The following is a 14,082-nucleotide window of genomic DNA, read 5'->3' as shown; positions in this document are numbered from 1 at the left end:
TTTCTATGTCACGCACTCACGACTCACCCAAAGTTTTCCCTCAAAGTAGAAGGCGTCCAGCAGTTTGACAATGTAATGGTGGTCACAAGAGGCCAGGATGTCAATCTCCACCATGTAATCCTCCAGCTCATCCTCTGTCTTTGTGTCAATAACCTTGGCAGCAGCGAGGGTCCCATTCTGTTTATTCTGAGCCTGGAGAAGAGAGGACAACAAAGAACAGAAAAGCTGTGAAAATGCAATCACGATACTCAATTTAAAGAGAAGGCGGTAGGTAGTCAAGGTAAATAGATCAGCTGGCATTTGTTATATTTTCATTAAGTTAAATCTAGGTCTGTCAGTGCATTGCCATGAATCTGGTGATTCACTATTCAGTATATCACAATACATGGTAAATGGTCACATTCTTATACAGCGCTTTTCCACCTTCAAGGTATTCAAAGCACTTTATCATCACCATTCATACACCAGTGTAAGGACGCAAGGACGTAAGGACGTCCAAGGATGCAAAAACAGTATTCATCTGTGGAAATTGGAATCACACCGCAAACTTGTGAGTCAGTGGATCTGATCGCTCAACCAATGATGTCTATGTCGAGAGTGGGATTCGAACTGCCAACTGCCAACAAACGCTCTAGTAACTGAGCTACTGTGACCCCAATACATCCCGATCCTAAAGCAAAGGACAATATATTGTGATTTATCAATTATTACATATAATATTATGATCAAGTACGCATCCACGAGAACACAATTGGATGAAATATAATTTAATTAATTTTAATATGTAATTTTCACCCTCATAATCTAAAAACTACAAGCATAAAGTTAAAACAAAATTAACTTTATGCTATCAGTGCTACCATATCTTATCATATCATATGCTATTATTTAAATCTCTAATCAGTGCTTTTTATTCATTAGAGACAATATGTAACATCTATACACCAAGAGTATTGTATTAAATAAAATGATTATATGCCACCATAGTCTTAGTAGAATCATGTGGGAAACACTGTCTAAATGATATTTCTATTTAAATGTATATTATGTTGTATTAGATATTGTATTAGGCTAGAGTTTGCTGCCTTCTTCAAAATTATCGCAAAATGTTGCTGTGACTTGTTTGGTGAGAGAGTTTAAACAGATTTTCAGCTCAATCAGAACACCTAATGAACCTTATGGGGCTACTAAAAAGATTCTGTTCTTCAGCCTCTCAGCACCTGCAGCATCCTCATGAATTTAGATTAGGCTAAAAACTATTTTCTTGAAATAAAACTGTGTAAATAGTGATGATGAGTGAAAATAAGTTTTGCTTATTACGAGCAATTGATTAAGAATAATTTTTCATACATAATCAAACATTCCAATGAATAAATTAAACCCGCTGAAACAATATAAGAGACAATATAAGGGGGCATTCTGACAAAACAGTAATACCATTTAGATTACATATGCAAAAAAGTGCAAAAGCACCAAAATGCTGACACTGTCAATATTTAAATTTAATATATAGATTTTTTTATATTTATGATTTAACATCATATTATTTGTGGAGTATTATGTCACTTGTTGCCTAAATTTTATCTTTAAGCAGTCCTTCTCCCCCAGTATAGTTAGTTTTAAATGTTAATAATAATACAATCGGTAACAATATGTGATGTTGTGATGCCAGTGTACAGTGCAGGTTGTTTTAGATATATAGGGAGCCGCCATAGTCTCCTCTTATAACATGAATCTTTATTGAACAACTAAAAGAGACCTTTGTTTATGTTTCACCTAGAAACAGTGTCAGGGTGTTTCAAGGAAAAAAGGACAGGGAGGGAACTGCTCGTGAAGATTATGTCATACTCTATATTTACATATTACTGACCTGGCAACCAGATTGTCTTTGCGTGTTGCTGGGAGATGACTGAATTCATTAACAAAATACAAGGTTTATGAGGAGCTTCATTGATAGAGGTAAATTGTTTCCTATTAAGATGTTATTAGCCATACTTTATTAGTAGTATAACACTGAGGAAATAGGAAATAGCCTTGTGTATAAACTTGTGTGGTTTATTCTTAAATTTGGAGCTAAGATTTTGATTGGGGGATTTATCATAAGATTACCGATGGCTACACAGAAAGGACAAAACTAAACAAATCAGTTGCTGACAGAGGGGGAAATGCTAAATATGAACCACTTTCCCACCATGCACTAGTACTAGTTCAATATTATAGCGTGAGCATGTAAAATCTACAGGATGTATGATATAGATGATAAACAATAACAATGAAACAAAACCATAAAGCACAATTAACCCCGAAAAGTATTCTGTGTAATATTGTTAAAAGTATTAGCTGCAATAAATACATTTCAGAATGCATTTAGTGCTTACTTTGAATCTATAATGAGTCACAGAACTTCATAATTCAATCCTCTATTGCTCAAACTCGTCAAAGTACAGAAAAACAAGAATACACTGAACCATAAGCTGTGAGAGGACTATATAGGGATGCTAATGTGTTGTAGACTTAATGAATTCAAGACTGTTCTAGACTCTTCTAGACAAATGAAGCCACCCTTTATCGAAAATATTTTAGTGTGTTTTAGGAGCAAATACAAAAACCCCCAAAACAAAATAAATTAATTAATCAAAATAGTATAATTATAGCCTTATTTGCTCATAGTTGGCACTTTACCTACTACCAAACTCATATCTATAAAGTCTCTGAAATAGCAAATACTGCTCTTGCCCTCTACAACGTGTGACATATTGTGCACAACTAACGGTCTTATCAGGTTGTTTGAAGATTAGTTTGACAGATAGCTAGCCTCGTTCCTCAGTGATAGTCAAGTGAGTTATAATGTTTATTTAACCATTTGGGGAACTTCATAATGTAGCTAGACTGGAAATGAGCAAAAACAATATAACATAACTAGTTTATAATTGCAGCACTAAACCGAACCAGTACAGGTTAGGTTAAAAGGGTGTTTAAAAGAGCTGATTCACACTTTTGAATCTTCATCACCCCGCCCAAATGAGGCAGCTGAGCAAAGCCTGTAAAATTACCTACTCCCTTCCCTGAACAATAACATGGCTGGCACAAAGAAAATAAAGTACAAGCCTACACCGCCAACTTAACAAAAGAACCACAACTTTTCCCACTGATTCATTTATATTTATGTACTGGAAAGTGTGACTATTAAAAAGTTTGAAGAGGTTATATTTAGTGATTCAGAACCTGCAAGAACAAACTGAGGGTGAAAAACGTTTACCATAATTTGCATAAGCACCTGTTATTTATCTTTCCACATCAAGCCAACTGTTCCCTAAACAAACAAATGCGATTTAACCAAATGCCTGCTTCCAAAGAGCATGACTAACAACAAAAGTGATTACAGATCCTAGTGTGTGTTGTAACATACGTGGTTTTCAAATCTCATAGGGCTAATATTGATTTATTTCTTCAGTGGCAATGAATGAACCACACCTTTAAACAGTTTTGACACCACAGTGACATAGTTATAATCGGATGTACGCATTATATTGCTAGTAGCTACATCAGTAATATCTTAGGAGACATCAGGCTAGTTTATAAAGGATTTATAGTCTGCCCTGGGCCACATTTTATGACAGAGAAAGTGAGAGTGAGAAGGTAACGCGGGTGCACTTCACTACTCTACTGGTCTTCCTCGTTTTGAATAGAAAATACAGGCCTGGGGGTGCAGGCTACCTCTCCATGGACATTATTAAAACAGTAATTACATAATCACAAACAATATCACAATCGTACAGAGATAGAATTTGACAGTGTGTGCGCTAGGTGTGATGCGTAAATGTACCTTGTAGACTTTGCCAAACGCGCCATCTCCAAGCTCCCCGATGATCTCCCATATCTCCTCCGGGTTGACGTCTCTGTGGACATGCTCGTACTGCTTCTTCTTTTTGTCCGGAAACTTGAATATCTTCCGAAAATTGAAGAAAGACATGTTCTGCGGCGAAGCGTGGCACAGCAGATGCCCTCTCCGTCTTCACTGTTGTTTCCGCCTCAGAAAACGTAGCGGTTCCTCCCAAGTGGCTATCGAAATAACAGCATCGGGGCGTGAATAAATGCAGATATTAACATCATTATCGACACGTTTCATCCGAGGCGACTATTTCCTGATCACATCATAGCTAAACCTAGGCGAGACGTACGGTATTAGGCGAGAGAGGAGAGCACTTTTCCGCGTTGGCTGCCGTTCAAGTATCAGATGACATACATGTCCACTAGCAGAGAATGTAAACAATAAAGATAATTTACAGTGTTATTATATGTACCAGCGATGTGAGGGAAAAGGCCAGACGAGCAGAGGACCTCATGGATCGGCTGCCTGATGACCACACAGAAGTTAGCGGACTATTGTTAAACTACATAAACAAACTGTATTTATTTCCGTTTTAAGACGATAGAATAAAACTAGTAACTGATTTGATTATCTTTTTTCTCTATGAATGTACGGATACGGACCAAAAATGATAAGAATAACATATGTTTACTTACACTATTCATATCTACGCTTGCATACGCCTGCATTGCTGTTATAAAATTAACAAACAACTCACGTGCTTTTACTTTGAAGAATTATCAGCTCAATTTCCGAAATTAAGGGGTCTTCCACATGCGGGCTTTACAGTGGATAGTTAGCGGTGTGTGTTTCCTGAAAGCAAAACCCTCCTTGGCAGGACGTGCTCAGCGCAGCCCCTCCGCGCTGCTCCATCACGCATACTCCACTCCTACTACTGCTGCTGTTTCTGTCGCAAGGACGAGGTAAAGGGAAAAGCGGGCGGTTCTGTTTCACAATGTGTGAAACAGAATGAAACAGAATGTGCCATCCAATGAGCACACAATGGTCTGCAAATATGCAAATATCATCTTGGAGAGAAGTTACCAAAACATGATGGCAAAAATGATGCAGATTTAGGCTGCATCAGTATTAAATGTGATTAAGTGATTTATTACCGAAAGCCAAACGTCGACCGAAGATGTTTGGCTTTACTGTATATATAGTAAAGCCAAACATTTCTTTCTTTTTATTTTTTACTTTATCACTGTGGGGCTACTGCTACAACTGATTAAAACAGTTGTGTAGCGCCCTCGTGTGAAAGCTTCTCCAACATTGCACCGTTGCGTCGCAGATGCAGGCACAGGTTGTCCACTAGGAGGAGCCAAACTACCTTGTGATTACCAAGTGCCCGAGTTTGGCAGATGTTTAATTGGAGTTGCATAAACTATGGGTTTATTTTATTTGCAAAATGCTGTCTACACCAGATTCCCCTTAAAATTCCCCGACAGGCTCTAGATACAGCCTTATCTCATTCAGGCCTTTGCATAGCCTGCTGCACGGGGAGAGTGGGCAGGATATGTGCAGCCAGCTGTGACGGGACCGCCCCGTACATTGACATGCGTTTCTAGCCACTGTTGTGAGTCCAGCCCCTCCTGACTTCAGGGAGGAGAAGGCTGATTAAACGACACTTTTATGGCACTGTCATGTTTCACTGCACAGTCCGCAGCAGTCCACAAACTCGGGACCTTTTGACGCATTCGTTTCATGGAAGCTCCCAAACTCTTTTTGCTAGTACAAACTCCACTCGCGCTATCCTTACAAGGCTAAGTAACGTAACGTTACTAATGCTGTTTTATGGGTGACTTTAAGTTTGCTATCTCGTGAAACATGCATTTACGCACGGTCCTTGATGTTAACGTAGTGGATGTACAGAAGAGGAGGAACCCATCCAAGCACTATGTGAGTATATTTTCTATCTAGTGTTCACAAGTTGGATATCACGACTGGTTTTCAACTGCATGCGCTCTAGTACCATCTTACTGACCAGAGTAATCAAATCTCGCTGGCCCATGAGACGACTCTCAGAGGAGCTGCAAAATCAATTAGTCCATGAGGTAAAATTGGATTAATTAACCTGCAAGTTGGGATCAATTGCTGCATCCATCTCCTGCAGAAGACTGTGACACAGGGGACATAGGGCACTGTCCCCTGGGAGCAGACAGGAGGTGAGGAGGCTTTACTGGGAAGTCCCCATCGGGAAAGAGGAGAGGAAGAAAAAATTAAATCTCATTATCAATGAGCTAAGCAACAGAAAATGCTTATCCGGTTGGTTGTGGAGAGAGGAAAGAAGAATCCCTTTGTCTGGTGGCCCTGCTGTGAGAGTGTCACTTCCTTCAGAGGACTCATGGAGTGGGGGACTGGACACTAATGCCTGTTTACAGAATACACACTGCAGGATTGTAGGTCTGCTCTATAAACTGCACTTTTAATAAACACTTTAATAACATACTTTAGCTGGACAGGAAGGGGCCAGCACTGGAGCCTGTTTTAACCACTATAATCAGACAAAGTTATTAAGATTCTTGTGCCAAAAAGCACCTACCATTCTCTTTCAACTCACTGATAATGTCTTTGGAGCATAGCATTATTCTGTATCTAATGATAATGGCTAGGATCTATGTTACTTTACAATCTTCAGCCTTAGCTACCCTGGGGGTGAATGATGGAAAAAATGACAAATCTGCAGTAACAGCCTCTTCGATGCCCAATCACTTGTTTTCACATAATATTCAGAAATGCACAGTGAGTCTTGTCCAGTGACAGTGTAGGACAGAGCTAAAGTACGCTTTATTGTGCCTGTATGGTATTTTACCTTCTGCATTTGACCCATTTTTCCATGCTGCCAGGGCAACCTGCAACTAGAGGATTTTACCTATGGGGCATGTTTTGGGTTGATGTTGGAAATTGGAGTACCCAAAGAAAACCCACCCAGACATGTGGAGAAGCATGAAAACTAGGCCTGTCACACTATTTACTATAGCAACTTATGGTGCAGTGGGTTCAGTATTTATCGTGTACTTTGTCTTTGCAAGAGCAGGAGTCTTGGGGTATTTTTGTTGTAATATGATAAGATTTGAGCTAAAAAAGTTTGAATACTTATTTCTTATTTAATTTATTTGTAGAGGGACAGTACATATTAATGAACATTAAAAATGTAAATATGTAAAGATTACAGCCAACGCGGCTAATTTCCATCTTCAGTCCCTCGGCAGGTTGATGTAAAATCATCTACAGGACAAAGGAAAGTACAGCAACAATCACACAAAAGTACACAACACCAGCACACTCACTATACGTACAATTAGTTTCAAACTGTTCATTTGAAGTTCAAAGTTAAAAGTTTAAGAGTTAAACCAATGAGTCAAACCAACAACCCCCCAGAACAAAAGAAAATATAAATGGGCTAAACATGGTGACATATTTGACCATTGAATAACCATAGTTTTAAAGTTTTAGAAAATGCTACCAATGTTGAAAGTTCTCGTATATGAGCAGGCACTGTGTTCCATGTTTGAGGTGCTCGATAAGCAAAAGAGAGTTGTCCAAAAGTACTTTTCCTAAATGGCACAGAGCAGTTGCCTCTAGAGCCTGATGAGGTGATTATACGTGGCTAATTATTGGTATGTTCTGTTATTTATTTGCTGCAGCCCTGCCTCTTAATGGTACTGTCTTTAAAAAAATGGTTTACCAGGATTAACTTGCATTATTGTTCTTGTATTGAAATAATTTCCCTTATGGATCAATAAAGTTGGTCTAAGCCTAAGTTACATCAGCTACATAAAGCGGTCTCAACATCATCGTTTATCAAAGTATATCTTTGTAGCAATATATCGTGCTTCCAAATTTGTTATCATGACAGGCCTAATGCAAGCTCTGCCAGGCCAGGAGTTGAACCTGGAATCTTGTTGTTGTGAGGACTAAACCAGTAACCTTTTCTTTATAGGACACTTCCACCGTTGTAGTCCAACATGCAAACCTACCTTCAAAATGCACTCTTCTAAACATGAAAACTTCTTCCTGTCTTCATTATGGGTCATGGACACAATGGCAGTGTGGAAAATTACACCTCTTTTGCTTCCTTCAACATGGTATAAATTAGACAGAAGTCAAATTCAATTATCCAGATGACTTCCTCTTCAGTTGTTTTGATAACTCCACCTTTAATCAACAACGGATAGATATTTTGTCTCACCTTTACTCTTTGTTCCATTATTTTTCCACACTTCAAGGGAAGAGACCCATATTACGCTATTTCCTCATCTGTGTTATAATGTTGTTTCCTCATCAAAAACATACCTGGGGTTGTGTTTTGGTTCATTCACACAAATTCTGCAAATGTAGTTCTCTCAAAATGAAAACACTCTGTTCCACCTTGTGATGTCATGTGACAATACAGGAAGTGCTCCACTGTGTTTTAAAACTCCATACACTTTCATACACATAATTCCAGCCCTGGATTTGACAATCTCTGCTGAACTAAAGATAAAAAGTAGCTGTTAACTTGAAAACCACTAATACATGACATCACAAGGTGGAACAGAGCATTTTGAGCTTTGGAGATGTAGACAGACTAACAGTAAATGAAGGTATGAAGAGGAAACAACATTATAACACGGCTTTAGAGTCCATTTTGTATAATATAGCACCTTTAAGCCATTGTCCTCAGATGCACTCAGTAACCCCTTTCCACTTGTTTCTAGTATTTGGTCATGCTGTCTGTATTTAATTAGCGCTCTGCCGGAGGACTCATTTTGCCTGGCTGCGCTCACATCGTTTTTTATTGTTACAAACTGTGATCTAAATGAACAGAGGAGATTTTTAAGGGCTCACTGGTTTCCTTATAGATTGTCACCATATGTGCGAAGTTTACCCTTGTAAACAGTGCGTTGTTCCATGCACTTGGATTGAGATTTGCCATCTGTTTCCAAACTTCAGTGCATGCATAAGACTTTATGTTTATTTTTTTATCGTCAAGTTATTTTTCGTCAGCTTTACTACAGTATGCAGTTAATTGCCCCAATGGAAAATCACTATGCATGCACATTTGATTTTTGGTGAAACACAGTTGTTTTCAGTTGTCACAGAAAAATGGCCTACTTGGCCTACTTTATAAATAGGCTACAGTATATAAAACATACAACTAAATCAGATACTCTTCAACCTTGCTATAATCCACCATTAGAGCTCACTCAAGCCAACTGCATTGGAACTTTTAACTGTTGTGATGTTGATGTTTTGTTTTTTCTTTCATTATGGACATTTTTTATTGTCATGTTTATAAACTCTCTTGATCCAATGTGATAAAAACTGAACAAATGAATGTGTTCTGTCCTGATTTTTTCAGTCTGTAAAACAGAACTACATTCTGAACGCATTCCTATCATCCTAATTATTCACCACAATAAATTTATAAGAGCTTTTCACAACTTTCAGACACTAGAGTGGAGCAGTAAAACAATTAGCATACTAACAACTAACAACACACTTCCTGGTTCTTGGACAATAACACATTGTATAATAACAAAACTATTACAAAACTACTTTGCTCAACTATATGGGCCGAAATACAGCCATTTTAATTAGATATCAAATGTACATTGTACAACTTGTTTTAGTCCTCTACCTATTACAACAGAAGAACTGCACCAGCACACCTATCCAGTATTTATTCATCTACAATACAAATTAATTTAATCATTAGAAAAGTGTAGATACCTCAGACCTATTGATCCCTAACTGGTTGCTTTCCGATATACAACCGTGACAGGCAAACTTAATGGGTTTACATGACCTTTTATGACCTCTTGGAGTTAAGGCAGTCAGGAATGTCATTAGGCCTAAGTAATGCTAAAGTGCTCCTTTAATGACTTTGACAAAGTGGCTTCTTTTCCTAATAACTCTGTTCTGTTTGCCTTCCTCTTCTCTCAGGTTTACCTCATCAACGTGACCTACTCCGACTCCACTTCTCATGTCATCTACAGGAGATACAGCAAGTTCTTTGACCTTCAGGTGAGGTAACGCTGGAGGGGTGGAGAATGGTGGAGCTGCTTTAACTTTTGTTTTAGTTTGGGTTTTTTGATCGAGTTTTAATGGGAGATCTAATCAGCAGATGGATCATAAATAATAATCATAAGGAGAAGTAAGGGCCTCGCCCAGAATACAGAAATGCAGGGTTGGGTAATGTCCCAGCCAGGAACAGGGGTCTGGAGCGGAGCTTGAGAGTGAAGTTTGAGTATATCCAAAAACAGATCTTTTGCAGATACGATTCCAAGTTGGACTGGCAATATTAAAAATGAAAATCAAAACAGAATATCATATTTGTAAGTTTCAGGAAAAAAGGTTATGAAAAAGTCTTTATAATGTGGTGCCTTGAGATGTTTTAGTGTTTAATTAATGGCAACAGTACCTCTACAGTAGCGACAGAATACAGATTCTGATACCACAATGATCTCTTTTATTTAGGCAATAGGATGTAATTTTCAACATTGAAAATAGTACTTTCTTTTATATTACCATGTGGTGGTATTATATGTAATATGTTTGTTGTCTAGTTATGTTTCATAATGGTCCATGGGCCTCATTCAAGATCATTCATGTCTGTCCTGTGAATATGACATTTCTAGTATTGATACCTGCTCAAATGAGTATCTAGGTTTGATACAAGTATTGGTATTATTTAGTATTAGTACAGATTTTTTTAAATACTTTTGACAACCCTACTCAACAGAAAACAGAAACAGATATAGCAGCCAACTAAGACAACTAAGCCTTTAATTTAGATTGCGGTGTTTCAGCATGAAAGTACAAGAACATCAGCAATAGAACAAAGATTTGTTTTGACTTTTGAGATTTAAAAAAAATTCAATTAGGTAATTTAATATGACTCTAGGAAGACCATTCTTGTGTTGAGATTAAGTTAGACATTCTCACAATCTCATTACTTAATATTAAATGATGATGCATTATGTCTGTATTCTTCTGGCATTATGTTCTAGAAAACAGAATACTTCCGAAAAATGATTGCAAATGTTAATTAAGAGTCAAAACAAACCTATTTGGTTGTGAGGAGATGCTCGTGGTTATGTTAATTTATTATCCTATAACATGTATTGATTTTGTTATAGGTAAGATAAGTAGGAGTACAGATACAAATTCTAAACTAATTTATATTTACTTTTATTTATTTACATTTTAATTTGTGGGTTCAGAGATTACCAGTATGAGCAAAAATCTTCATTGCCTCTGAGATAAATCCTCTGAGATAATTCCAAACTGAGGGAGCTAGCCTGCACCCTTTTATGGCCATGTTAACCCAGTGATTGTCAGCATGTAAGCTCATAAAAGTCCACGTCTGGCTTCTTATAACGCACTTAACCAGTCCTGCTAATGCTCATTTGGCTGAGTGTTGTTGGTTGTAGAGAGGAAGCCCTTTGTTCAGTAGGCTCTTGCTAATAGCCAGGAAAATTCAGCTGGACTTGTGGAAACCTAGCGTCTTTCCTGTCTCTGTAAACATTAGATTTGTGCTGCCTGGGCGGGTTGGTCTGGCCATGTTAATCTATGAACAACAACAGGCCCCAGCTGTCCACACACCACCTATGGGACTGGGGCTTAGATAAAGAGGAGAGGTAGGAAGTGCTTGAGGTTCAAAAGCAATACTTTTTTTTTTTTTTCAAATGTTTCTATGCGATCTCTTTAGTAGTGGTATATTGTGAGAGTAAGCCAGACAAATGGTATCAGTGGTAATATAGCCTTAATATACACAAACAGGCTTAAATGTTATGTCAATTGGTCAGATATGATCCTGATTACAGATATGGTATATTTTGGTGTAAAACCTAAAGGTGCACTCCCATGCCCTAATCTTGTTTCCATATAGATGTTATTGCTTTGCCTGAAAACTTCCACACTATGGCGTTAAACTTCTCTATCCTACATTCATTCAATTGCAGGTAATTTTATTGCTAAAACAAGACATTCTTAGTACTTTATGTGGTGGTACCTCTCCACAGATCTGACTTATAACTTGACCTATAACTTGACATGGTCACCTACTAACAGAGGCAATGATGCAGCTATTATGGTCTATGTAGTTTGAACTGTAACTAATTATTACTAAAATAGATCTGTGTTATAAAATATAATGAATATATTTATTTTATATTTATTTTTTATTTTTAATATAATAATCCAAACCTGAAACAGCGCAGAAGAATATTTTAAAGCCTACATAACGTCAACCCACTTCTGAGTTCCAACCCACTGGATTTCAGAAGTTATGAAAATCTTTGTGTCACTTCCAAACAGAAGCTGTGCCCTTTTCTCTTGCCTGCCAAACTACACCTACAGCCAGTCCCAAACACCATTATTCTCTGTCTATTGTTAACAATTACGTATTTTACTCTCTGGGTGAAAACACCCACATTTCCTCTGACTATAAGTGACCTCATTTCACCACTAAAACCTGCTTATTGTTTTCAATATTTTACTTATCATCTATTAATCTCCACATACACAAGCAGGTGAGACAGCAATAGCATCTCCATGGAGACATGCAGGTAATGGATGCTCCACCAGAACAAAGTGTAGCTTTCTAGCTGAGTGTATGTGCCAAAGCATTATAACTACTTGGCTAACTATAACTATAATGACACCTAAATTTACATTTATTGAAGATTATGTATTTGGTATAATAATGATGCGTTGGATTTATATAATACCTTTCCAGACACCCAAAGCTACAACAACACTCACATACACAACGAATATTTGGCTGAAGTGCCTTGCTTAAAGACACTTCAAACTGTTTTGCCCATAGCACTCCACTGTGGTACCTGGTATTCCCAGTGGTCTACCATCCAAGTGCTAACCAGGCCTGACCCTTGCTTAGCTTCTGAGATCCGATGAGATCAGGCTTTGACACGCTGGTATAACCACTATGTGTGATTTGTACGTAATATCGTCATTTACAAATCCCTTGGTCCCAGTAGTCCCTTTGTCCTTCATCTCATTTGAATCTTGTTTACAGCTGTCCATAATATGCTCATGTTTTAAGCCTCTCCAGTGGACTGAACAACTCCTAACTGCTCTTCTGGGACATTATCATCATCTTTTTAATTCTCATCTCCATTCTGCATATTTTCTGCTGACCGTGTGGTTGGGCTTGGCTCTTGTGTTAAAAGTACATGAGTTTGAGTGCAGTTCTGGATCCATTTGCCTGCACACAGAATAGTGCTGACTGAGCTCTGAGGGAAATGATTTTTACTGACACATATTTGACGTGAGCAAAAATGGTCAGTGTGTCAAATGAGAGAGGTTTTCCCTATCCACACCCTTTAACCACAGAAGACCGCACAAAAGGGTCAGGCATTCCAGCTGGGAATTGTGGAGTGAATACTAGCGTGGTTTTCTTCGCTAAATGATTCCAAAAGTTCTTTTAGTTGTCTTTTCCAGGTTGAAGCTAAGTTCTGCCTTTAGAGAATTTGTGCAGCCTGAAGACTTCATAGTATGATACTTTTTTGGAGTTGAGTGTTGTTATCAGAAAGGGTGTGGACGGACCTACAGTAATCTTATGTGTCAGCATAGTATAAAGTTGCTGTAAATTTATTATATTAATCATAGTGATATTCAAACCCAAATGGCAAAGACTGAAAAAAGTTAAAAAAAAAAATGGATGAAATATAATAGCATGTTTTGAGTTTGCTGGATAAAAATCTTGGGGTCAGTCATGTGAAATATCATTCTTATATGCTCTTGGCTTTAAAGGAGATATAGATGGAAGATTAACTGCTTTTCAGACTGCAGTATGTGAAGTACCATAATTTCCTCCACAAACAACAAAATATCTTGTCTTATCCTTCTTAAAAACCCTGTAGTTTAAGTCTGTATGAATGTAATTCTTGGTCAGTTCATATTGTCAATTCTTCTGGACACATTTAAATTATGAACTTTAAACAGAATCCTATTGTTAAAGGTGTACTGTGGAAATTTACTTGTGGAGTCCCCGCCACTTGCTTGTCTCCATGGAATGTTATTATTTGCCTGGATTGTTCCACAGTATGGCATTAAATGTGTTGCTTGTTCCTCTGAACAAGCAACAAAATTGTAGCTCTGTAACAAAATAATTAAGTAAAATACACCAAAAAATACTCTTGGCCATATATCGATACAGCTGCCCATGATATCAATACTGTATCAGCACGTTAAGCGATACG

The 14,082-nt window shown here is 37.8% G+C and overlaps 2 protein-coding genes across 8 annotated transcripts in view; one reads left to right on the top strand and one right to left on the bottom strand.

Moving 5' to 3' along the window:
• Positions 1 to 4,781, bottom strand: part of slka (STE20-like kinase a) — a 37,590-nt gene extending 32,809 nt beyond the window's left edge. The window contains exons 1-3 of one of the 4 annotated variants that reach the window (XM_055162414.1): positions 4,590 to 4,781; positions 3,827 to 4,062; positions 28 to 192 (exon numbers count right to left, since the gene is read on the bottom strand). In XM_055162414.1, the coding sequence (XP_055018389.1) occupies positions 28 to 192; positions 3,827 to 3,973 (312 nt within the window). In that variant the 5' untranslated portion in view covers positions 3,974 to 4,062; positions 4,590 to 4,781. Of the gene's footprint in view, positions 1 to 27; positions 193 to 3,826; positions 4,393 to 4,589 lie in introns of those variants that run through there. The other 3 variants (XM_055162413.1, XM_020921557.2, XM_020921559.2) reach the window with 3 other exon arrangements.
• The window catches only part of sh3pxd2ab (SH3 and PX domains 2Ab), a 93,557-nt gene continuing 81,384 nt past the window's right edge, over positions 1,910 to 14,082 (top strand). Inside the window, exons 1-2 of one of the 4 annotated variants that reach the window (XM_055162418.1) lie at positions 1,910 to 1,959; positions 9,800 to 9,880. Coding sequence is in view for 2 of the 4 variants with exons in the window: in XM_055162415.1 (XP_055018390.1) it covers positions 5,699 to 5,770; positions 9,800 to 9,880 (153 nt within the window). In the remaining 2 variants the exon portion in view is untranslated. Of the gene's footprint in view, positions 1,960 to 4,755; positions 4,795 to 5,456; positions 5,771 to 9,799; positions 9,881 to 14,082 lie in introns of those variants that run through there. The other 3 variants (XM_055162419.1, XM_055162415.1, XM_055162416.1) reach the window with 3 other exon arrangements.

This window comes from Boleophthalmus pectinirostris, unplaced genomic scaffold (assembly GCF_026225935.1).
Source record: "Boleophthalmus pectinirostris isolate CB_2022bp ecotype Guang Dong unplaced genomic scaffold, ASM2622593v1 HiC_scaffold_5, whole genome shotgun sequence".
Taxonomy (NCBI): Eukaryota; Metazoa; Chordata; class Actinopteri; order Gobiiformes; family Gobiidae; genus Boleophthalmus; species Boleophthalmus pectinirostris.
This window is presented reverse-complemented; position numbering and strand designations above follow the sequence as displayed.